Genomic DNA, 24,233 nt, shown 5'->3' with positions numbered 1-24,233 from the left:
TCACGATTTTAGCTTTCATCAAAATTATGTTATCTTGTTATCATGATAGCATGTAATTGATTACTGTAATTGAAAAATGTAATCGATTACATTTTTGCCCAACTCTAGTAGATAGTATGACAGATACGGTGAGAATTCAAGTATTTTGACAGATCTGTTTGAGTATAGATAGCCAACAAAAGAAATGCTTGTTTCCAAATAGAGTGAGTTAACATCGTACGGTATGATGAAATATATAAAGTTCTTGTTTATTAAATAATTTTTTATTTATTTACTTTACTTGGAAGTTTTCATTGTCCAATATTTCATATAAGAAGGTTTTATTTTTTTATCTTAAACTAAAATTGCAAGTGCTGTAATACAACACACCCTTCAAAAAATCGCCTCACTGCAAAAATACTGAACAGATGCCAGTTTTTCTTCTTTTGTGTAACTTTAGAAAAAAAATTTGGCACATTTTTTAATTAACTTACTTTTTATTAAACTTTTAAACAAAAATGTTTTTGATTAAACTTCCATTTTGCGAATTTCTTCATTTTGCAATTTTTCTTCGTGAAACCAAGAGCATTTTCAAAATTTCTTAAAATAACTTACAAATAGCGAAATGAATTTTCTATTTAACGAACTTTTATTTGAGATCCACTTTCCCTATTTCCTAAATTATTTCAGAATATTTCAAACTTGTTAACCCATTTTATGGAGGAAATTACCTCCAACTAATTTTCAAAGCCACTTAACTTTTAGAGAACTTATAGCTTGAATTGATTTTCGCAGTCACTTAACCTTTAAGGAAAGCAGTGAAATCCCTTTCACTTTTTGTTTGCATTTCAGACAAAAAACTCGGACAAAATTTACGGATTTTATCAATGGTAATTAAGCTTAAGAACGCATGTGGTAATGTATGTTTAAAATTACTTTTTTATAAAAAATGCAGATATAATTTCATACATAAATTTAGCTTTTTTTTAGTTGAAAATATATGTAGCACTGGATAATGTTTTGCTCCATTCTTGTTCTCCATGCAGATTTCTTTTATAGTTGCGATTTATAAAATAAATAACAGATACTAGTTTACAAGATAAAGGTATATCAATTGCTATTCTAATTATGCCTCGTATTTGTGAATTTAAAACCAGTATTGTGTTTAGTTTTGTGTTGTCAGGTTGTCAGGTTTTGTGTTGTTTAAGCATTTCAAAATATGATTTTCTACTTAACGAATTTTCCATATAACGAAATTATTATCGGGATTTAGCAACTTCGTTAAATAGAGGTCCGACTGCATAATCTAAATTTTTTAGCTGAATTCTTTACGGGTAAGTTATTGTAACTTAAAATTACTAACTTACGTAACCTGAAATTCAACTTTATTTTTAGAGAATCAAAAAGTGACTCTAACAGAAGATCATTCAAGTCCTGTTGTTTCGTCTTCTGGTTTTTTTGTGATATCCAAAGTAAATGCAGGGAAGAATACACTTTTCAAGCAGACAATGGTTTCTATCAAAAAATATATTCTGATTTCAGTTCGTGGTAAATAATCAGGTAAATTCATGAATCATTGTTGTAACTTCAGTTTGTGCTGAACAAGCTTATGTCAAGAATTTTGAAATTATGCTTGGGCTAAACGAGTGATTTTTGTCGAATACTTTTCATACTCATATTTTATATATATGTGCTAAACAATTTCTTCTTCAATATTTTCAGTAATTATGATTTAGAATATTATTGTACTAATTGCTTTTTAGCTAATACATTTCTCAATTTTGTTTGTATTTTTTTGACTGTGCTAGTTTTACTGAAAATTATATTCCGTAATAATGTTTTAGGATTTGACTATTTGACAATTTTTTTCTCGAATGTTTTTCATATTTTTGCTTTGAGACATGCCTGTACTAAACATCTTATTTTAGTGGAATATATTTCTTAATCACGTTTCAAAATATGGTTCTGCTAAATATTCTTCGTGGAATATTTTAGGAGTATGTTTTAGGATATGACTGAGCTAAATAATTGTTTGTCGAACATTTTCAATCATGTTTTAGAAAATGACTGTGATAAGCCATTTGTGTATCGACTCTTTTGCGTAAGTAAATTTTAGGAAACGTTTGCATTAACCTTTTTTCTTTTGATTAGATTTTGGAATTTATATTTTTTTCAATTTTAAAAGAAAGTTCAACACGCTTTATTTTTCTACATCAACATATGAGGAAAATTTCCATAAAGTTAATTGTTATTGTGTTCTATTAAATGATTTACGTGTCACTAGTTATTTATAAAAACATATTATCGTTTTAAATTTACGATAATATTTTANGGGCGAGGCTTCTGGGGCGATATATTGTGATTACAGACACACACACACACACACAGCCGCTTTTATTATTATGTATAGATATATGTGCTAAACAATTTCTTCTTCAATATTTTCAGTAATTATATTTTAGAATATTATTGTACTAATTGCTTTTTAACTAATACATTTCGCAATTTTGTTTCTCAATTTTGTTTTTATTTTTTTGACTGTGCTAGTTTTACTGAAAATTATATTCCGTAATAATGTTTTAGGATTTGACTATTTGACAATTTTTTTCTCGAATGTTTTTCATATTTTTGCTTTGAGACATGCCTGTACTAAACATCTTATTTTAGTGGAATATATTTCTTAATCACGTTTCAAAATATGGTTCTGCTAAATATTCTTCGTGGAATATTTTAGGAGTATGTTTTAGGATATGACTGAGCTAAATAATTGTTTGTCGAACATTTTCAATCATGTTTTAGAAAATGACTGTGATAAGCCATTTGTGTATCGACTCTTTTGCGTAAGTAAATTTTAGGAAACGTTTGCATTAACCTTTTTCCTTTTGAATAGATTTTGGAATTTATATTTTTTTCAATTTTAAAAGAAAGTTCAACATGCTTTATTTTTCTACATCAACATATGAAGAAAATTTCCATAAAGTTAATTGTTGTGTTCTATTAAAGGATTTACGTGTGACTAGTTAGTTATCAAAACATATTATCGTTTTAAATTTACGATAATATTTTACTATTTCTGAATGAGGATAATATCACTACAAAGTTTATTTTATGTAAAAGTTTATTTTAGTAAAGTAAAATGTAATAACCTGATTAGTAAGATAAAATGCGGACCCTTTTAAATATTATGCAATAAGAAGTTTTTTCCTTAAAATTCTACTGCAAAAATTATAAGTTTGTCAAAAAAAATTTCCCTAATTAAATGATATTTTGTAAATCTGATGATATTAGTAAATCTGTTGAAAAAATAAAAATTTATACAATGAAGCATGAATATGTAGTCAAGTTATAATTTTGAAAACTTCATGAGAATTTATTGGAAATTATAGCTTGTTTTAATGAATAATTAGTTTTACAGTAAGCAAACCTGTTTCAAAATGACATATACGGAATTAAAAAATTAAAAAAAATCTTTTGCCACATTTTCCCTTTTTCCCGATGTGGGGCGCTGCATATCCGTTACCGTAAATTGAGTCACTCATGATTAGTCAACGCCATATTGTGTCTTATGTTTATTAATCGCGTATTTTTGCTCGCAATTAAAAGTGATGTTTGAAGATTTAACCTAATTAAGAGCTGATATCAACTATATATTACAAATCATTTTGAAATAAAATTATGTTTCAAGAAAAATCTTAATCTATCATGTTTATCGGTTTCTTACACAGACTTATTACTGTATGCGTCATCTGTTTACGGTATATATTGTGCGGAGGTAAGGATAAAATATTATTTCTTTTTATTAAAAATGTAATTTTATACATCATTGAATTTGCATATTAATTTCATGTAGAAAACATTTATGAAATGCATTTTGTCTGCTTAACTAGTTATTTATATGATAAATTTAACTGACACTCAAAATTCCTTCATTTCTCGAATCATTCCATTTTTATTTTAAATTTCTATTATTACTGTAACTAAAATAATTAAAATTTAATTTTATGTTGTAATCATCATTAGCTATATTTTTTAATATTGTTGTAGTCATTATTATATATTAAACATGATTATAAAGATTTATTGATCAAGATTTTTATCAAACTTAAATTGTCGCAAATTATACCTGAATTTTTGTAATTAAATATTTCTTTAAATTGTGCTTTAAAATGTATGCTACATTTCTTAGAAATAAGTACCAATTTAATAAAAGTAAATGTGTGTTTATTTGCCATAATCCGTATTAATGTAGGTTCATAGAAACAGTGTACCCTGTTATAAATTTCTCGGAAAAGATGGTTAAATAACAATTTATTTAATTGTTATTTTACCATATTTAAACGAAACAGTCAAATAACCATAAACAAGATGGTAATGAAATTATTAACAGTGTGAAAAATAGTTTATAAACATTTTTTATATCTAAAACGGTTGAAAAACAAGAATTTTATTGGACCAACTAAGCCCACCTAATGAAGCAAATTAGTTTCTTGTTACTTCTTACATATTACAGCAGAGAGAGCTAATCTGTCAATCTTATGACCAACAGAACGGGGGTACAAGTCCCAGCGTTGACACCTCCATTTCTTTTAACGCACACAAAAAATTTCATTTCCAGAATGTCTCACGGTCTCCTATGCCCATTATCTAACAATAAACCTAGCTCCTATGTCCAGTTAAATTTATTTTTTTTACGGTTTTGAAACCACGGTTGCAAATGGTTAAGAAACCGTATACTTTTGCATTCATGATTATATAACCATAATAGTTGCAAACGGTTTTTGAAACCGTAAAGGTGAAAAATATTCCTTACCGTAAACTTCACGGTAAGTTGGATGAACAGACTGCTGCCAGTTATTTAATCATAATTTAAGAATGAAAATTCTAGCAGTGTAGGGAACTGTTTAAAACAAATATTGTTAGCTAACAGTATCGACTTAGATATTTCTCTGTTCTTGTTTATTTATACTAATACATTTTTAATCAAAGCTTTTACTACTATTTACTAAAACTATTCTTATTGTTTTCCTTAGATGCTCCTGTAATATCACCTTTTATGTTCCCTCCTATTCTAAAGGAGGGAGAGAGAGGAAGTACAATATGCACTATACGTTCTGGAACTATGCCTGTGGAATTCCATTGGATAAAAGACGGTCAAAAGTTGAACGACGATGTAAATTTGGAGATTCAGTTTCTAAAAGATTCTTCCTTTTTGAGAATCAATTCCGTGACGTCGAAAAATTCTGGAAATTACACTTGTCAAGTAACGAATGCATTCGGAAGAGATCATTTCACAGCAAGTCTTACTGTGACAGGTAAATCTTACTCAAATCATTCATTACACAAAAATAAGTAGTAATTCGCTTCACCTAATAATTTACTCAAAACAGATGAAATTTTATCAAAACGCTGAATCAGATTATCGGGCATACAGTCCCAGGTGCACTATAAGATTCTATTTAAATTCTTAATTATCAGGCGATACTTTTATTGTTTTTACGCGGTTCGCACTTGTTCACGTTCGTCTATCAATTGGGTAAATGATACGATATATTATATAAATATATCGATTGGATAAATTAGACGATATATTATATAAAAATAGAATATTTATCAAATCAGGTATTATATTAGTATATTATTATAATTAGACCAAGTAATTAGACTCACTGTGGTGATTTAATAATTAAATGTTTTGATTGAGTTTATAGGCGATACTTTTATATTTAAACCTACATGTGATGGGTTTTTATTCAGTAGTTTTTTTAAATACTTTATATTTGCATTTATTTTGAACGTATTGCATTACAATGTCAATCCATTGATGCACGAAAGTAAACAAGTGCAAACCTGTTTCAGTCGCGGAAAAACAATGAAGCTTTATAGTATCATCTGATAATTAAGATTTTACATATAGTCTTATAGTGGATCCAATAATTTGGCCAGGGACTGTCTACCCAATTCATAATAATTATTTATATACTTTATTACGATTTTTTTTTCAATCATTAAAATAAAGGTTTTTCTGTTTTAAGCACCGCCTACGTGGATACATCAACCTACTGACCAATACGTTAAAGAAAATGAACAACTGACCATTGATTGCAAAGCCTCGGGTGTTCCTTCTCCTGTAATAAAATGGACTTCAGGTATGATTGTCATAAAAATGGATTATTATGATGATGATAATGATCATAATTGATTATCATAATCTGTGATGAAGGGTGAGAAAGTTTAAATTTTTGCCAGAGTTTTCTTTTAAAAAAATTCCATTAAATTCCAGGAAAAAGGCATGTCCAATTCGGAATATATTCTAAATCACTTAAGAAAATCTATTTATAGTTAAATTTTTAAGGTAATTGAAACCTTACAGCTATTGAACAACTATTTAGTTAAAATCTTCCGTAATCACCACTCTTAATCAACATATTTCTGGAGCCCTCGTCAAAAAAGTATTACACACATTGGGAATCCAAATTTAATATATGAGTGGAGAAAAATGTAAACATTACTGAAATTTAAAGAGCCACAACTGAGAAAGAACGGAAATCACCAAAACCTATTTGATTGCCAGAAGAAGCCGAGAAGAGTTTAAAAAAAAGAGACAATCTTCAAACAGGTCATCCTATATAGCATATCTTTAACAGACAATCTAACAGATTTTGATGATTTCAGAGTCACATTAATTACCACAGTTTTTTTCAGTTTTTCTTGAGTTTTTGTTTCCACTCTCCTAAACACTAATTTGCGACCCCTAAAGTGTCTACTCAGACATAACTTAGTTTTAGACTTAATTTTACAAAGTTAAATTTATAAATTTGTTTCCTGAAGATCGTATTATTTTTGAAAACTTATGGGGCATTTACCACATACCTTTTCAGTCTGATCTTTTCTGCATACGGCAAACCAGACGTGCTTAATAATTTAGACTTCAGAAACAATAACTCTGTCCGTTAACAAGGCTACAATAGATCATCTATTGTTCTTCGATTCATTTGAGCAAAAATAACGTCTGACTGCTTTTTGCAATGATTAAAATTATTAATAATTTTTTCACCTTTTCTTAATATTAATTTGTCAATTTTCATATGCTGAATATTATCTGAACCACAAAGTTTACTTAATTTTCTTCCTATATAAATTTACAGTGCTCAAAACAAGAGAAAATAAAAATTTCCTTGAATTACTTTTGTACACAACCTCAAATGCGCTAATTAGTCAGTGCAGATGATATTTTAAATTTCAAAATCAGACAAATAACTGTACTTTCTCTGAATAAACATACCTTTTTTTTCAACAGATTACGATTCCTGATCCTCAAAATACGGTGGATAACCGCAATCTGAGAAGTATAGTCCCAATAATTTGGTTGGGAGATCAATCGAAATTTTAGCCCTTTCACTATTAATTTTACTTTCAGTGCATTTTGAATTGTAAGGAGAAAATATTTTTCACTTAATTATAAAAAATTGATTTACTGAAAGACAATGTCTTGCAAAAACTAATTTTTAATACTAATTTATTGTTTTTTACTATTTTATTTGATAATAGTTCGTAATTGCAAGATACGCAGGTTTTTATTTCATTTTAAAAAAAGTAATTTTATATGGCAAAATACAAAATTTGAAAAAATTTGGTTGATTTCCTAAAATATTTAATTTGAATATTTTTTAAAATTCAATTTCTCAAAAACTATTTGAGTGATATTGTTGAAATTTTATATTTTGTCATATGAAATTACATTCTTTAAATTCTTTGATTTGAGCAAAATTAACATTTGACTATTTTTTGCAATGATTAAAAATTATTTTATAATTTAGGTGATAAGGATCAGCCTATTCCAAACGAAGTGTCTTCCAATGTTAGAGTAACAGACAGCGGCTCCTTATCAATTAATAAAGTGGATGTCAACGTTGAAGGATCATACATCTGTAGAGCAAGTAATGATTTTGGAGAACCTCTTATTCAGAAAATATCTATATTCGTCCACAGTAAGTAAGAAAATTTTTTCGGGGATAAGTGTGCGTAAGCAAGATTTCATGTCAAACAAAGAAAACTGTAAATACTGTTTACATATGCTTTAAAAAATACAACAGATGTTAAATCTCTGTTCGTTTACTCTTTTAAAATGTCTCATTCCCATTTAAAGTTATTCGAATTTGTCTAGGTATCAAATTTCTACCTCCAATTTCGTTTATGTTGATTTTGTAGTAATAGTATTGTTAAATGTGTGTTCATATTTTTTACAGATTAGTTTAAGAATCAGTACAAATATCTATCTAAGATCATTTAATGTTTTGTATGTAATCTAAGTATGTAAGTATGTAATCTTTGAACGTAATTTGATGTAATCTAAGACCATTGAATGCAATCTTGGATTATATTATTTCAATCTATTTTAGAAATTATGTCAAAATATTTTACTCAACAGGAGGCATAAATTAATACTTGAAGCAAGGTAAAATCAAACATTTTATCGAAAAATAACACATTACTTATGATGATGGTGAGATTTAAAAAAATGAAAAACCAATTTGATTGCCTGATGAAACGTATTGGTGTTGCTAATAATCCCTTTTTAAACTACTCTCTGCTTCCTCTGTCAATCAAAGAATTTTTAATGTTCTCGGTTTCATCTTTCTCGTTTTGATTTCGATGTCTTTTTTATTTTTTTTATTTTTTCTTGATTAGATATAAATTTACTGCCACCAAATGTTTTTTGCCTTCATTTTTGGATAGAATTCTAATGATATAGGGCAAAGGTGTTCAATCTTTTTGGCAAGGCCAACTGGAGTTAGAAAGAGAGATGGGAGGATTGCCTCCAAAGGAACTTTACCACAATCAAGGTCAGAGGCTGGAAAGCCGTGGCACGCAGAAGAAAGTACTGGTGCAGTCTTCTTGAGAAAGCCAGGGTCCACCCAGGACAGTCGAGCTACTGATGATGAAAGGTGTTCAATAAGGTATTTTTTAATCGGTATTCATTAAACCTAAAAATACAATATGCAATGTTAGTTGACAGTGACTTCTAATGAGAAATCCCCTACCATTGATCTTGGTAACCATTGATTGGTAACCTTGATCTACCATTGACTTGTAAGCGGTACGGCGGGTCTCCATAAAGCTGTTGTCTCTTCATAAAATTGAAACATTTCTTGCAAAAGCAATTTCTTGGTAATTGTGTACAATTTTAATATTTTGTATCGAATCTGATTCATGTTATGATTTAATTTCTTTAGTTTTAACATGCTGATACATTTGCAGTGTAAAGTAAAAATATAAATATTAAAGATGCTTATAATTAAGAGTATTTTAATATAATAAAGAGAATTATTGAAAAGGCCTGTTTTTCATAACTCTAGCTTCAATGTTCTTCCAAGACGTCGCGGCATATATGTAGTTTGTGAAGCATATCGTTTTCATTAAAATGTTCACGATATCAAACATATTACTTGTAATAGAGTATAATTCTGTGAAACCATGAATAATTATTTTTTGCATTATTAACATTTTAATACATTTAATGAATATCAGCTATTTTAAAAATTTATAGGTTGGTGAAAAGCTCTTATATTATTGTGGCAAAATAATGAGTTTTTAATTTGTGATATTTACAATAATTACCTACTGACACCCGTGCTCGATATTAATGAAAAAATCAAGATATATGAGTAAATGTTTTTCTTTTTGTATTTTTCATGAAATATTTTATAATGTAAATTTTAAATAGTGTTTTAGTCAATAAATTATGATTTATTTTTCTTAAACCTCTTTATTTACATACAATTTTTTTAAAAAAATAAGGAAGTTGTCTGTAAGACACTGATGGGACAATAAATTCTACTGAAATTAAAAAAAAGCTGTGGATCGAACTAAAAAGAAGAAATATGCATTTTTTTTAAAAAATGAATTTAGTTGCAGCATAAACTTTCATTTTGGTAATGGACAAGAACGTTATAAAATATTTATTTCCAAATTTACTCTTTTAAAGAACTCCTGAACTGTTCTTAATAAAAACACGGATGTTTTAAAAACTTTTTTTCGCAAACCTTGATTTCAAAAAATAACATTATAATTTACAGAAAAGGAGAACAAATAGTTTATTTTCTTTTATGTTATTTTGTTTGATTCTATTATAGGACCTAAAACTTTATTCTTTGGTGACATAAATTACTTTCATGCCAATAAAAATGCACAAATGCGCATTTCTTCTTTTACTTTCCATCATTTTTCTTCATTATCTAGTATGTACTCTTATATTCTTATAAATTATATTTATAATAGTTCAATTCGTAAGAATTTTATATAACAATAAATAATTTTTTTTTAAAAGCAATTTACTTTTATCTGTTGAAAATTTTAATTATCAAACTCAAAAATAATAGTGAAAATTATTTATTAAGTCCATAATAATTATAATTTGGATAATAATATTTTGGTTAATAACATTTTGGTTAAAACTGAAATACTTACTGAAAACATTTTCAGCAGCTTGTTTCGTTTTTCTACCGATATGTGGCGCTGCGTCCTCTGTGTGTTATAATGAATGATATACGTTACGAATATATGACGCCATTTCATTTAGATTTTAAGTTGTTATACAACCAATATTTGAACATGAGTGTGGAATGTTTTGTAACACCATCAACAAAGTTGAAGTTTTGAAATTTATTTCAATTTTTGAATGCATTAATGCCTTATAATGCTGCTGTTGTTAGCTGGAATTGTTTTCACCTGCGCTGGATATGCTCATTGTGGAGGTAAGTGTGCATTTAGTAATTTTTATATTGTATAAAAAAAAACAATTTTGTAAATAAAAGTATTGATTTTAATTATTCCGAATGCAAAATTTTGCACGTTAACGTATGCTATCAAGCATGATTTTTTAAAAAATTTTCAAGTTGCTGATTTAGACAGGCTATGCCCTTTATTTATTTAGACTGAAACATAATTTGATAATTCCTTTCACATATATTTAAGTTTCTTTAATTCTTATTGAGGATGTATTATATAGATACTACATCCGTTCAGAAATTATCAATATAAAGTTAATGGCTAATGAAGCTTTTAATAGTTCTTTATTAAGTTCAAATTTATTTTGTAATTTGATTTAATAAAATTAGAGCTATGTAACTAAAATTTCTGTTTAAAATTTTAAAAAAAGGCATTTGTTTAAAAATAAAGTTACCGTAACATTTGATACAAATTTAACTAACATATTTTATTTCTTACGCCTGCATTCAAAAGAAGTCTATAAACTAATACAATAAACTAGTGAATGCAGTAAACTAGTTGCTTGAGCTCATAATAAGAGATATAATTACATGAAAATACAATTATTAAAATCTTATAGGACAAAAAATAACAATGATAGCATTATTGAATATGAAGTTAATGAAGTTGATAGCATTATTGAATATGATTGACGAAATAAGAAACGTTTATTTTGTGTATTGAAATATTTTATTAAACTTATTTATGTGTATTCAGTGTAATTGCTGTACGTCTTACCTAATAATGCTATAGGTAGTTTAACACTTCCAAATTGCTTAAAATTAATAATTTGTACAAATGTAAATTATTTTAGATCCTCCCATTCTAAATCCTTTTACTTTTCCATCTGCATTGAGGGAAGGAGAACGTGCAATTGTGACTTGTGTAATTCGCTCTGGAGACAGGCCTCTAACTTTTCAATGGTTGAAAAACAATGAATTATTGAAAGAAGCTCCAGAGATTGAAATTAGATCGGATAAAGATGTGTCAATTCTTCTTATCGAATCTGTTGTTTCTCAGAGTTCTGGAAATTATACATGTATTGCCAAAAATTCTTTTGGCAGTGATAGATACACGTCTACTCTGGAAGTTTCTTGTAAGTATTTCATAACATTTTTGATAACGATAAGTATTTATAAAATATTTCATTTAAGTTATGAAATTCAGATGTTAGCGTTAGTTAGCAAGTTTCTTACAGAAGTAATATATCGTGTGTTTTTATTTTGTTTTTTTTCTACTTTTAAAATAATATTAAGAGAATTGACATTTAAAAGAAAGAATTTACATTTAAGATAATATAATATTTATTTCAAAAAAATAATTAAAAAAACTTGCTATATTTTTTGCCAAAAAAATTTTCTTCTTGTAAAAGAGGTAAATTAATAATAAAAACAATATATGAAGTAGTTTTATAAAATTCCATAAATATATTTGCGTTTCATCTCTCTTTTTTTTTACTATGGAGAGGCAATTAAAGTATTATCGTTTTCTACATTTTGCTAATACTAATAATTCAAAATCTTATTTTTTAAATAGTAGTTTCATAAGTTTGTTTTCTTGTTTTGCTTAGTTTTTGTTTAATTTTTCATAAAATTTTACCTGGATATTTTTTTACAAATTTTTTTCCTTTATTTTTAATCTGAACCATTTTGACTACCGTTTTTTAAGCTAACATTGATATTTTTAAAGCTGCAAAATATGTTTTCAACACTGCTGCTTTCATTTCAAAATGTATTTAAATTTTTTTTATTTACCAATACAATTATTATATCTTGATAGAGCAGTGAGATTCTATTTTCATATTATTAAGATTAAGTATTTAAAACAGTTCTATAAATAAAATCAATATTTTACAATATTTTTAATTTGCTTTCTTTGACATCCATTTAAAAAAAAGTACAATTTTTTTTTTTCAAAATACCTTATCATGACTGCTAAGTATTTGCTTAAGAATCAACAATAGAATTAACGAGAAACCTATTGCACATATAAATCATATTTCTTACTTCAATCAAAATTATTAGGCGGTTTCTTCTACAGGAAAAATCGGTTTATGTAATAGAAATGAGTCGGATCTCATAAAAAGGAGAGAAAGTTGGCTTTCTCTCATCGTTACTGTTGTTGCAAAGAAACGTTTCTACAGGGGCATCTCAATTCTAATACATTATTCCCGGCGTTAATCCCGGCTTTCTCCGCACTTGTAGTTGCAAGTTTTCCTACATCGATAAACCAGTTTCCTCTGTAATATTCAATTCAAAAATAGTACGTAGCAGAGAAATTTCCCTATAATTTTACCTAGCATCTCAACCCTTGGAGGGTTAAACAATTTGCGATTTAAAGCATTTATCGTTGTTATTTTTGTGACATGTTTTACGTAATTTAAAGTTTCTTTTTTCTGTGTATAAAGAAACAACATTATCGATAATTTTTTAAACAATATTCTGGCTTTGTAAATAATTTTTTGTTTTACCGTTTAAGACGCTAATAAATTACTAAAAAAGATTTTATATAATTTCCGTTATCTGATAAAAACAAGTTTGATTTACGTGATACAAATTCTATTTGCATTACAAGAAATGTGTTTTTTAAATATTTAAAAACGAGTGCAATAAAGCTATTTAGCAGTTCTTTTAAAATTATACTCTATAAGAATTGTAAAAATATTTCTAATAAACAGGTTTGTAATCTAACTTTCTCAATTAATTAATTTTGATATTTTCAGAAAATACTGATATTCATTTCCGTAATATTTCATTGTAAAAGATTTAAAATTATTATCATAGCTCCCCCGGAATGGTTAAAGGAGCCAATAGACGCAGTAGGAAAAGAAGGAGAAAGATTAGTGTTAGAGTGTCAAGCAGCAGGAGTTCCACAGCCTACAATCACTTGGATATCAGGTATAATATATGCTTCCCTTTTTTACATATTCCCCTTTTCAGCTTTAAATAAATAATTAAAAATTAATAATTGCATAGAAAATATACGGGATGCTTCCATTCGGGTGAAATGCAAATAGAACACGCACATGACAATACTGTTTGTCTTCATAGGAAAATCACGTGACAGGAGAGAGAACCAATAGAATTTTCCTACTTTCTGTTTCTCCTTGTTATATCAATTGAAGAAAATTGATGCAGATTTACCTATAAACTGATTGATGAATCTAACTCGATGTAAATTTTTTAAGAAAATGCAGCTCTAATTTATTCTCAATTTTTATTTTATTTTTCTACACCTTGACATGTCTAAAACAATACTTGCAAATGTTTTCAAGCTCTATGTTCAGCGGATTTGCTCTATTTATATTGCAACTCTGTTTTCACCGTAAGTACTTTATTTGTTATTTAAATTGCAATTTAATTCATGTTAGATACAGCAATGAATTCATGCATTTATAATCGACTTTCAAATTATTTAGAGTTCAGATCCGTACCTGAAAATCTAATCATTATATCAAAAGTTATGAGGGGCTCATATTAGTTTTACGCACTGTACACTTTTAAGTACGTAATAAAAATTAGAACCTAGCTTGTAAAATCTTTTTTTTAAACTATATTCTTAGAATAAGCTGTTTCTATTCCTTTTCTATAGATGGTAAGAATTCTCATGTATCGAATGATGCCGGATCTGCGATTCGAGTTCTGCCAACAGGTTCTCTAATCATAAGCAATCTAGACTCTTCAATGCAAGGACAGTACACATGTGTAGCAGACAACGGGTTAGGAGATTCTTTGAAAAAACAAATCTCCATATCTGTAAGGGGTGAGTTTTTGAAGTATTCCCTCTTAGTTGCTTTTCATGATTTATTATACGTACTCATTACACATATTTATTGTTTATTATTAGTTCATTATATATATTCATTGTTAGTCGGGCTTTGTTTCGTTACATACATTAACGATCATTCCATGTACAATTTTAAAAATGTTTTGACATCTTCCTTATATCTTTATTTACTTGACTGCATGAAACTAAGTTTGGATTAAGTTCTGGTTACTTTTTTAAGCATTTATTGTTATTTATGTGCTTGAAACTTTTTCCATGACTTTAATAGTAAAATAACTTATGTATGTTTAAATCAGATCACTATTGCTAAATTTTAAGCTTGTTATTAGTTTGATTAATTTGTTTTTGTAGACATATATTTGTTATTTAAAAATAAAATTGATGTTTTTTATATGAATTTAGAATAAAAATACATTTGAAAATTATTGATGCGAGAATGCTTTCTGTGTCTTACTTTATTACAAGCACATATTTCAAAATAATATTACAAGCGCATATTTCAATAATGAATAATACTATTTAAAATGCCCCCATTCCAATTATTTCCCAAAGTATTCCAATGAATCAGCGACATGTAATTCATTAAGTGAGGCCCATTTCGTTATTTATAATGTAGAAGGTGTTATGTATATTTAATGTGTATATTATACCCCTTCATTTTTGCACCAAATAGACATATTTTTCTTTGGACTGCATTGCTTAGATTTAATCACGAATACGTTTGGAAATGACATGAATATCTTGTAAGAGTTATCCTATACTTACTGTTCATTACACCCGCAAAATTAAGTTGTTACCAAACTAAATTTATATTGCCTATTATTTCCAATACCATATACAACAAATGAAAAATGTTCCATACGTGCAAACTGATTAAGTGGCTATTTTTATAAAATTTCAGGAACATTTTAATACTTTTATCCACTCATTTTATTATCATTTTTATTGTATGTGATGATTACTCCAAACAACAAATCTTTCTTATAAACGCAAATGTTCCTTCACTTTTATAGTGTATGACCATTTTACAGAAGCTTAATCCAATAACTGTAGGTATCATGTATTGCCATGAATGATCAAGATTAAGAGAATGTAATCTTTTATCGGTGAATGTCAACAATCACATAGTCGTTTTGATGAATGTCCGAAATATTTTTTATATCCGCTTCGATACTAATTTATTCGATGGTATTATATTTATTTCCTATTTTAATATCTGCTAAGGATAGATTGGGAGAAACATCAGTGTTCGGAATATCAGTTAAATGTATACCGGGCAGTGGCACTGAACCTTAAGAAAAACATTGATGTAGGGCATACCGGGTAGTAGCACTTAACTAGACCTAGTATATAATTCGAACATTTACCAAAGCGATTATGTGATTGTCAACATTCTTCTGTGGAAGTCAGCAACCACCAATTTCGGTCATTTACAGTAACATATCGATCACTCTGAAGATAATACCTTTTTAATCAACCTAAATATTTCTAGTGCTGTAAAGTTCATCACAATTTTAAAGAGTATTAATCCGTAAATTGTGCGGAGCAGTGATTATTTCGCACATAATTTTTCTAATGAACACAAATATTTTATTTTATTTTACAATGCATTAGCACTTTACCCTCTGATTGTATTTAGCGATTATTCCGAACTACATATCTTTCTAGCGAATGTGAATGTTTCGATAGTTTTACAGTGAGTACTGTTTTAAGGACGATTAATACTCGAATTGTGTATAGTGATTACTTTGAACATTATATCTTTTTTAAGAACGCAAATTTTTCTTCATTTTCACAGTGCATTAGCATTTTAACGAGGCTAAATCTTTTAACTATATATGCTAATTATTCTGAGCAACATATTCCAATCAACGTAAACATTTCCTTAATTGTTAAGTTCATAACGTAGATCCTCTATTTGTAAATAGTAATTACTCTGAATAAATCATCTTTTTATTGGATGCGAATGTTCATTCATTTTTTTTTCAGTGCATTAGCATTTGAAAGAATCTTAAGCTTCAAATTTTATGTAGTGATTACTCCAAACAACAAATTTTTCTAATACAGCGAAACAATCTCTCGATTTGTACAGTGTATCACTATTTTACAGAAGCTAAATCTTATAAATATAAGTGGCGATTTATCGGAACAACATATCTTTCGAAAGCAAGTTTCCTCAATACACTGTAAAAAAATTTCAATCTTTCAAAAATGCTGGCAACTTATGCAAATTTCTAATGTTTATAATCTTTTGATGATTGTTTGAAAAATTGACATAGAAAATAAAATTTTATTTGCTTATTTAAAGTTATACTGAATTTAACATATAGAAATAGATGGCATAATATCCTGAATATGACATACTGCGCTAAGCAAACAAGTTATTACGTACTTATTGTATGGTAAATTTTCCAAAACTTTTATCTGGTAGGGATATTTTAATTTCCGCTAAATAATTTTTTTGTTATGTAATCTATTTTGTCATCGATTGTTTTGTTACCTTTGTTAGTTATCCAATATCTGTTGCTGTGAATAATATTATTGAATTAGTTATTTGCTGTATCTTTGTCACTCGCCCAAATTTTGCTTTATCCGCGTAACTTGTTAATCAGTGATTATTACATAGTTACGTCTTAAAGAGAATTTAATATAATTCTTGCTTTATCGTATACTTGATTATACTGATTAAACTGATATTAGAAAATTAGAATTTTAATATCCGCGTCGTTTTAAGTTATCTGCTACAGTTATTAATATTACTGAATTACTTATTTGTTGTATCTTTGTTATTTGCACAAATTTTGGTTCATCTGTTTAACTTGAAAACATAATATTACGTATATACGTTTTAAAGGGAATTTAAGATAATTTTTGTTATATCGTATACTTTATTATACAAAACACTGATATTGCATAAAAAATATATGCTTAATAAAATATGGAATAGTTTAAAAAATATTCGATCCTGAAACGTTAGCATAATTAAGAGTGTGCCGTACATATGTATTATATTTGGCGTCTAATTTTTTAAGCACACAATAACAACTCGGTGAATAAATTGATATCATCCTATCTTTGAACAAACTATTTTTTTCTAAACAAATTATATTCCTTTTAGGTCTTGTAATACAAAAACTAGTTTATAAGTTTTAATTGTGAATTTTGATTAAAATGCAAGTTTATACGCTTTTTTTTAGTTTATACTCTATAACTCAAAAATAAGGCTCAGAAGAAATTTTGTAATATTATTTGTTTCTCTTTTATCATTTTGTGGATTTAAATTTAATTTTCACCGATATGTGGCGCTGTCGTACCATTTCAGGCAGTCAACATTTATAACGGTTGTTTCTGCATACGCCATGTTATAAACACAATAATATCATGACTTGTGTTTAAGTCTTTTGTTATATCTTAAAAAACAATTTTATGTTTATCATATTTATACTTTGCAATTGGTTTAAATTATTTTTAAAAACTAATGTGTATTTGTAAGAAAATGAAGATAGACGCTAAGCAGATCCTACTCTTGAAAATTATCATGGCCAGTTTTTGGAAGACGATTTTTTGTGGCGGTGAGTAAAATTTCATTTTTAAATGCTAAAAATGACACTTAAAAAGCACTTAATTTTTCCATTAGGAAAGATCACGATGCTTAGATATGATGCAAGTAGTTTAAAGATATGCTATTTCTATTACTTTCTAATAAAATGCACTAAACCAAGAGTATTTATAAATGAGATTTTGTATAAAAACTCAAAGATTAAAATTTATTACCCATGATTCGAATCTATATAACCTTGCTTCTTTAAATGTAATATAATTAAGTTACATTTAGTTTTAAAATATATATATAAGACATATTGAGCTACGATTTTTGAATTTTGCGTTATCATATTAGGCCGTTAAATTTACCTTTAAATTAATGTTTGTGAAATTCTAAATTTTGTTTCGTGGCATTTATCATAGCATCATGTGTTCATGAGTAAAATAAGGCTNTATATATATGCTTTTGTACATCGAAGTGTATATAAAACTTATTAGGAAAAAATGGAAAGAAATCAGTAAAAAATATGTATTTTGTAATTTTTATGCATTGAATATAATCTTAACCACTAAGTTAATTTAATTTCCTTTCTATATATTGTGCATTGTATCTTCTGTATTGTACAGTGCTAAAAACAGAAAAAATATCCCTGAATTACTTAATTAGTGCAGATGATGCTTTAAATTTTAAAATCAGACAGATAACTGTACTTTCGTTGAATAAACATACCTTTTTTTTCTACGGATTATGATTCCTGATCCTCAAAATACTGTAGATAACCGCAATCTTAGAAATATAGTCCCAATAGTTTGGTTAGGAGAAGTGCCGAAAGTTTCTACCCCTTACAGTTAATTTTACTTTCTGTGTATTTTGAATTGTAAAGCGAAAATATTTTTTCAATTAATTATAAAATTCATTTATCTAAGGATAATGTCATGAAAAATTTAATTTTCAATACTACTTTCTCTATTATTTTACTTAATAATAATCGGAAATATTTTGAATACGCAGGTTTTTATATCATTTTAAAGAAAGTAGTTTTAAAAGGCAATATACAAAATTTCTCAGATACTATTTGAGTCATATTATTCGAATAATATTTCCCTCGATGAAATTACGTTCTTTAAAATAATGTTAAATTTGTATTCAATAACAATACAATAACTATTAAATAAGATAATAAATTATCATTAAAATTTATTTTTTGTAGAAATTGATTTTGTCTAAACGAATTTTATAATTGTGTGCAAAAAGTTTTGAATTTACAATTCGGAACACGTAAAAGTAAAATTGACATTGAAGGGTCCAAACTTTTGGCCGCTCTGCTGACCAAACTATTGATGCCATATCTTCTAGATTTCAGGTTTCTTCTATATTTTGGATGTAAAGAATCATAATCTACCTTAAAATAAAGGTATGTTTATTCAAAGAAAATGCGTTTTTTGTGTCTGATTTCGTAACTTAAAATATAGTCTGCTCTAAATAATTGTTATATTTGAGGTAAAACCTTCAAACCACTGTAGTTGAATCTCAGTACATGAAAATTTTTGTTCATTAAGTTAAGAGTAATTCAAAAAGTTTTCCTTTTCCGCATTGAAAATAATTAGTGTTTGTTCGCATTGTTTAATAATTGCAATTTTGAAACAAACTGAAAATTTTAGAGCAATTTTCGTTCATAATATTTAAAAATTGCGATCACAAAATAAACTGCAACTTTTTTAAAATTTCCTTTCTTTCACCTAAAAGAAAAATCGAAGAATCAGATATTAATTGCGACTTTTCTCTGACGAGAACTCATTACAGAAAAAAATATTTTTACATCATAAATCATAGTAAATAAAAGCACCAGGAAAGAAAAACAACTTTTCAGATGTCAAAAGTTATTTTAAATTATTCAATACATTTCAAGCACAAATAAGAAAAATATTTAAAGCAAATATTTTGCTAAGCGTCATATTATGTCAGTAAAACATATTTAAAGGGCACGGCACTTCTTAAATATTCGAATTTTTTTAAATGTTCGAATATTTGCATTATTTTTTTATTTGCTTGCACATTAATAGTATAGTAACTAATAGTGGCTTTAAAGATGATTTTTAACGTTTTTAGTTACTCAATTATATAATACTATTAACAAAAGATTATTTTTTCAGATCCTCCTATTATTGCGCCATTTATGTTTTCACCTGTTTTGAAAGAAGGGGAAACAGCCAATACATTTTGCTCTATTCGTTCGGGTGATAAACCACTCGAATTCAAGTGGATAAAAGATGGTCAACCACTGCCTGTATCGCCCACCGTTAATGTACAGTCTTTTGAAGATTCTTCTGTTTTGTTCATCAAATCTGTCGATTCTGGAAGTTCGGGAAATTACACTTGCATTGTAACAAATTCTTTTGGTAAAGATCAGTATACCGCATCTCTTGTTGTTACAGGTATGTTTTAAGTTTTTTTTTTTTCATTGAGGGGATAAACGATGTTATGCTTGGTTTTACGTAATGACCACCTTTAGCATATATTTTTAGAATATTTCTCAAAAATAAGGTATGTTCATTAAGAGTCTCGAATTAAATTATAAGAGAGGAAAAACATTGTTGAGGAACTACACTAGAAACCCATATTTAAGAACATCGAAATTTGTTGGATTATCGCAAGATGAAAAGTGAAGTTTCAAAGATGATTGATGTAAACATTTCGAAATTATCAGGTTCAATCTCAGATATTTGTGTATTTTTGATCCGGTTTTCCTTGAATTTCGATGTCCGTCCCCACTTACGTTTGCAATTGCTTAAATGTAGTTAGTAACAACTACGGTGTAAGTGGTTTTGACTGAAAATTTAAAAATATTCTCCCATTGTTCTTTTTACTAATTATACAATTGTAAAATTAAATGTGCATTGCCCTTTGACAATAGTTAAAATCCTTTTATTTATTATTTTTTTTTAAAAACAATAAATGTTTCTACAGCTCCTCCTGTATGGTTAAAAGAACCTACAGAAACTGTAGTGAAAGAAGGAGAAAGCGTTTCCATAGAGTGTCAAGCAACAGGTGTTCCATCTCCAAACATTCGATGGAAAACTGGTAACAAGTTCTGTTTTTTTATATAAAATTTTACTTAATACTCATCATATTAACTTTTACGCGTCTTTATTCAAACATCTCTTTTTATTTTAATGCATGTTTGTTTTGTTACTTATATAATGTTTTAATTTAAAGTTGTATAATTTTTATTCAACCCACAGAGAAGTTTACATTAAAGCAATTACGCATTTCTGTACGTCACTGGTCCCTAGTAAATAAAAATTAATTTCCATGAATAAGTACTGCTTTGCGTAGAATGTTCTTATAAAAAAAAAAGAAATTGTGTCTTCATTCCTTCATTTAAAAAAAAATATCTTGCAATATATCCTTGATGGGATAACTTTATATTTATTTTTCTCAGATCAAATTTAACTTGTGAATGCTTGACAAAAACTATGTATTTTAGTATTTTTCCAATAAATCTGAATATTTTATGCGGTTTGAAAATTAGTATGTTAACTGCTATTAGCACCGTATCGAGGATGACAAAATTGTAACTGGTTTTTGATTAGTGATATATTTTTCAATATATTACTGATGAATTAATAATTTATATTTGTTTTATTTAAGAAAAATCTTTACATATAAAACTGATAGATCACAAACTTAATATTTATTTTCCGCACATCAAATTTAACTTATGAAGGCTTGACTGAAACTGTATAGTATAGTATTTTACAAATAAATTTGAATCTTTAACGAGGTTTTAAAATTAATGCGTTGACTTTTATTAGCACCGTATTGAAGATGACAAGTTTTTTTCTGATCATCTCTTGTATTTAAATATACGTTAGAAACCGACGTGATTAGCGAGTGATACTTGCATTCCTCTAAAAATTCAGTTTTTAGTTCGAAAATTAATTATTTTGGTATAATAATATTTCCTTTATGTTTAATTATTTTATGAACTATAAAAACTGAAAGAAATCATTGAGATTGATACTTTAAAATGTAGCCTTCACTATACTCTTCATTTTTAGAAGTAATTTATTAGAAAATGTTGTTTAAATTAATGGCAATAAGAACTTCATACCCATTTACTCAGTAAGTTGCAACTAATAAATTTGCATTAACTCATAAATGATTTTAAATTAATATAAAAAGTATAACTAACAAATTTCTAATGAATAACTAATTAAAAATACTAAATTTTATGCTATTTTGAAACTGTGTGAAAAGATTGTACAGGGATTAGCACGTAAGCTTGTCTAACACTTGTTGTTGTTGTCCTAGGCCATTAAGGCATTGGAGGTGAGATTGCTCTTGCTTTCCAGTGAAGCTATCTATGGCCAAGAATTCGACTTCTGCCACACCCATACGTCACATTCATTTTATAGGCCCCATTCATAAATTCATTCATTTATCCACTGATCCTAATTTTTAACCAGAGCCAGAGAACGACCGTTCGTCAATTCAGTACCTCCAGAGATATAATTTGTAATGGGAACATGGAGAACTTTGCCACCCAACAGAATTAACATGAACCAGTCACCATTTACGGCCCTGCTGGATTCGAACTCCGGCTCATACGAACGTGGGTCCAGCCATGCCAATCAGGCTATCCCGGGTTTCCTGTGTTTGAATCCTGAAAATAGTTGAGTTGTCCTTATTTTATACTTTTTGCCGTAAATTATTACGTTAAATAGTGAATTTGCAGTAAATTTACAATGAATAAGCACACAACTAACTAATCTAATAGCGTAATGTTTCATAGATTATCGTCAAAATCAAGCTTTGTAATAATTTTATAAGTAAATAATAATTTCTAAATAGTATGATAATTCTTAAGGATATAATAATTTCTTGGAGTATAATAATTTCTTAAGTAGTAAACAGGCATTGTTTTGAAGTGTTCATTCAAACGTTATCTGACTTAAAATTACAACCCTTTTTTAGATATTTTTTTCTTGTCTTTCAGAAGTTAAAGGTGTCACTATAACATCAGATTCTTCAAGTACAATTCACGTGACTTCGATTGGAACATTAATCATTTCGAAAGTAATTTATTCTATGGAAGGATCTTACACTTGTGAAGCTGAAAATGGTTTCGGACCACCGCTCACTAAAACTATTTCTCTCACTGTGCGTGGTATGTATGTAATTCCAGGAAAATCCTGTTTTTTGCTTCCTGTATCGTCCATTGAAGTATTTATGAGGTTTGTGTGTGCTAAGTAGCTCTTGTTTTTACATTTATGTAATTATTATGTAATTATTATCGTGTTTTTTCACTGGAACATTTATGTAATTATTATGTAATTATTATCATGATTTTTATTGGAACTATTATTTATGGAGTTATTATCATGTTTTTTCATTGGACTTGTAATAGTATACTCTTCGTATAAGGCTTAGATTTTTTTATTTCTTTTCTAAATGTAATCAAAGCTTGTATATTACATTATCAAATTGATAAATATTGAAATGTGTGTAATATGATTTATTGTTGGCAAATGTTGCACGTGATCACATCCGTTGTCGTCGGAAATTACAAAATCAGATCCCTATTTTCACAAATTTCAAAAAATGGATCTTTCTCTAAACGTTTGGAACTCATTGTGCTGCATGAAATTTAAGACTAATATATAATTAAAATTATTACTATTTTGTATGGAAGAACAATTTTCTAGTAATGTTTCCATACTGGAAACCTCAAACGCAAAAATAAAATTATTTAATTTCAGATGAATTAAAGATTTAATTCCGAGCTACGTTGCTCCAAAAATTGGTATTCATTTGCTGGCTTCGCAAAATAAAGCTCAATTTTACCATATTTTGCTATTTAACACCAAATGTTTTAAGAAGCAATGTTCAATCTTTCTATTTTTTTTCTTTTATAAAAGTAGATGAAGGTTGCACCATTATGCATTTTTAAAGAGCTCAAATACATGTCAAGGTTGCTATTTACCGTAGCAAAACTATTTACTGCAAATAGATTATTTTATGAGATATCTCTAACCATTTTATACAGCCAGCCAAATTTAAAAAGGCAACATAAAAGAAATGAACTTTAATTAGCGCAAATAAGATCTACCTAAATAAGTTGATACTTAAAACAATATGCATTAATCGTCCCTAT

General features: G+C 27.6%; 3 protein-coding genes across 4 annotated transcripts in view; all 3 read left to right on the top strand.

Moving 5' to 3' along the window:
- Positions 1-3,536: 3,536 nt before the first annotated feature.
- Positions 3,537-10,571, top strand: LOC139426363 (cell adhesion molecule Dscam2-like). Its single transcript, XM_071184947.1, has 5 exons — positions 3,537-3,751; positions 5,010-5,291; positions 6,012-6,125; positions 7,797-7,967; positions 10,462-10,571. The coding sequence occupies exons 1-5, from the start codon at positions 3,682-3,684 to the stop codon at positions 10,521-10,523; spliced, it is 699 nt and encodes a 232-aa protein (XP_071041048.1). The 5' UTR covers positions 3,537-3,681; the 3' UTR covers positions 10,524-10,571.
- Positions 10,572-10,597: 26 nt separating this feature from the next.
- The window catches only part of LOC122271858 (cell adhesion molecule Dscam1-like), a 158,944-nt gene continuing 145,308 nt past the window's right edge, over positions 10,598-24,233 (top strand). Inside the window, exons 1-4 of one of the 2 annotated variants that reach the window (XM_071184943.1) lie at positions 10,598-10,733; positions 11,561-11,842; positions 13,530-13,643; positions 14,338-14,508. In XM_071184943.1, coding sequence (XP_071041044.1) covers positions 10,676-10,733; positions 11,561-11,842; positions 13,530-13,643; positions 14,338-14,508 — 625 coding nt within the window. In that variant the 5' untranslated portion in view covers positions 10,598-10,675. The remainder of the gene's footprint in view (positions 10,734-11,560; positions 11,843-13,529; positions 13,644-14,337; positions 14,509-24,233) is intronic. The other variant, XM_071184942.1, reaches the window with a different exon arrangement.
- On the top strand, positions 17,877-23,673 carry LOC139426364 (cell adhesion molecule Dscam2-like). Its single transcript, XM_071184948.1, has 4 exons — positions 17,877-18,104; positions 20,230-20,511; positions 21,044-21,157; positions 23,076-23,673. The coding sequence occupies exons 1-4, from the start codon at positions 18,011-18,013 to the stop codon at positions 23,330-23,332; spliced, it is 747 nt and encodes a 248-aa protein (XP_071041049.1). The 5' UTR covers positions 17,877-18,010; the 3' UTR covers positions 23,333-23,673.

The sequence above is a fragment of the Parasteatoda tepidariorum genome, chromosome 9 (assembly GCF_043381705.1).
Source record: "Parasteatoda tepidariorum isolate YZ-2023 chromosome 9, CAS_Ptep_4.0, whole genome shotgun sequence".
NCBI lineage: Eukaryota > Metazoa > Arthropoda > Arachnida > Araneae > Theridiidae > Parasteatoda > Parasteatoda tepidariorum.
This window is presented reverse-complemented; position numbering and strand designations above follow the sequence as displayed.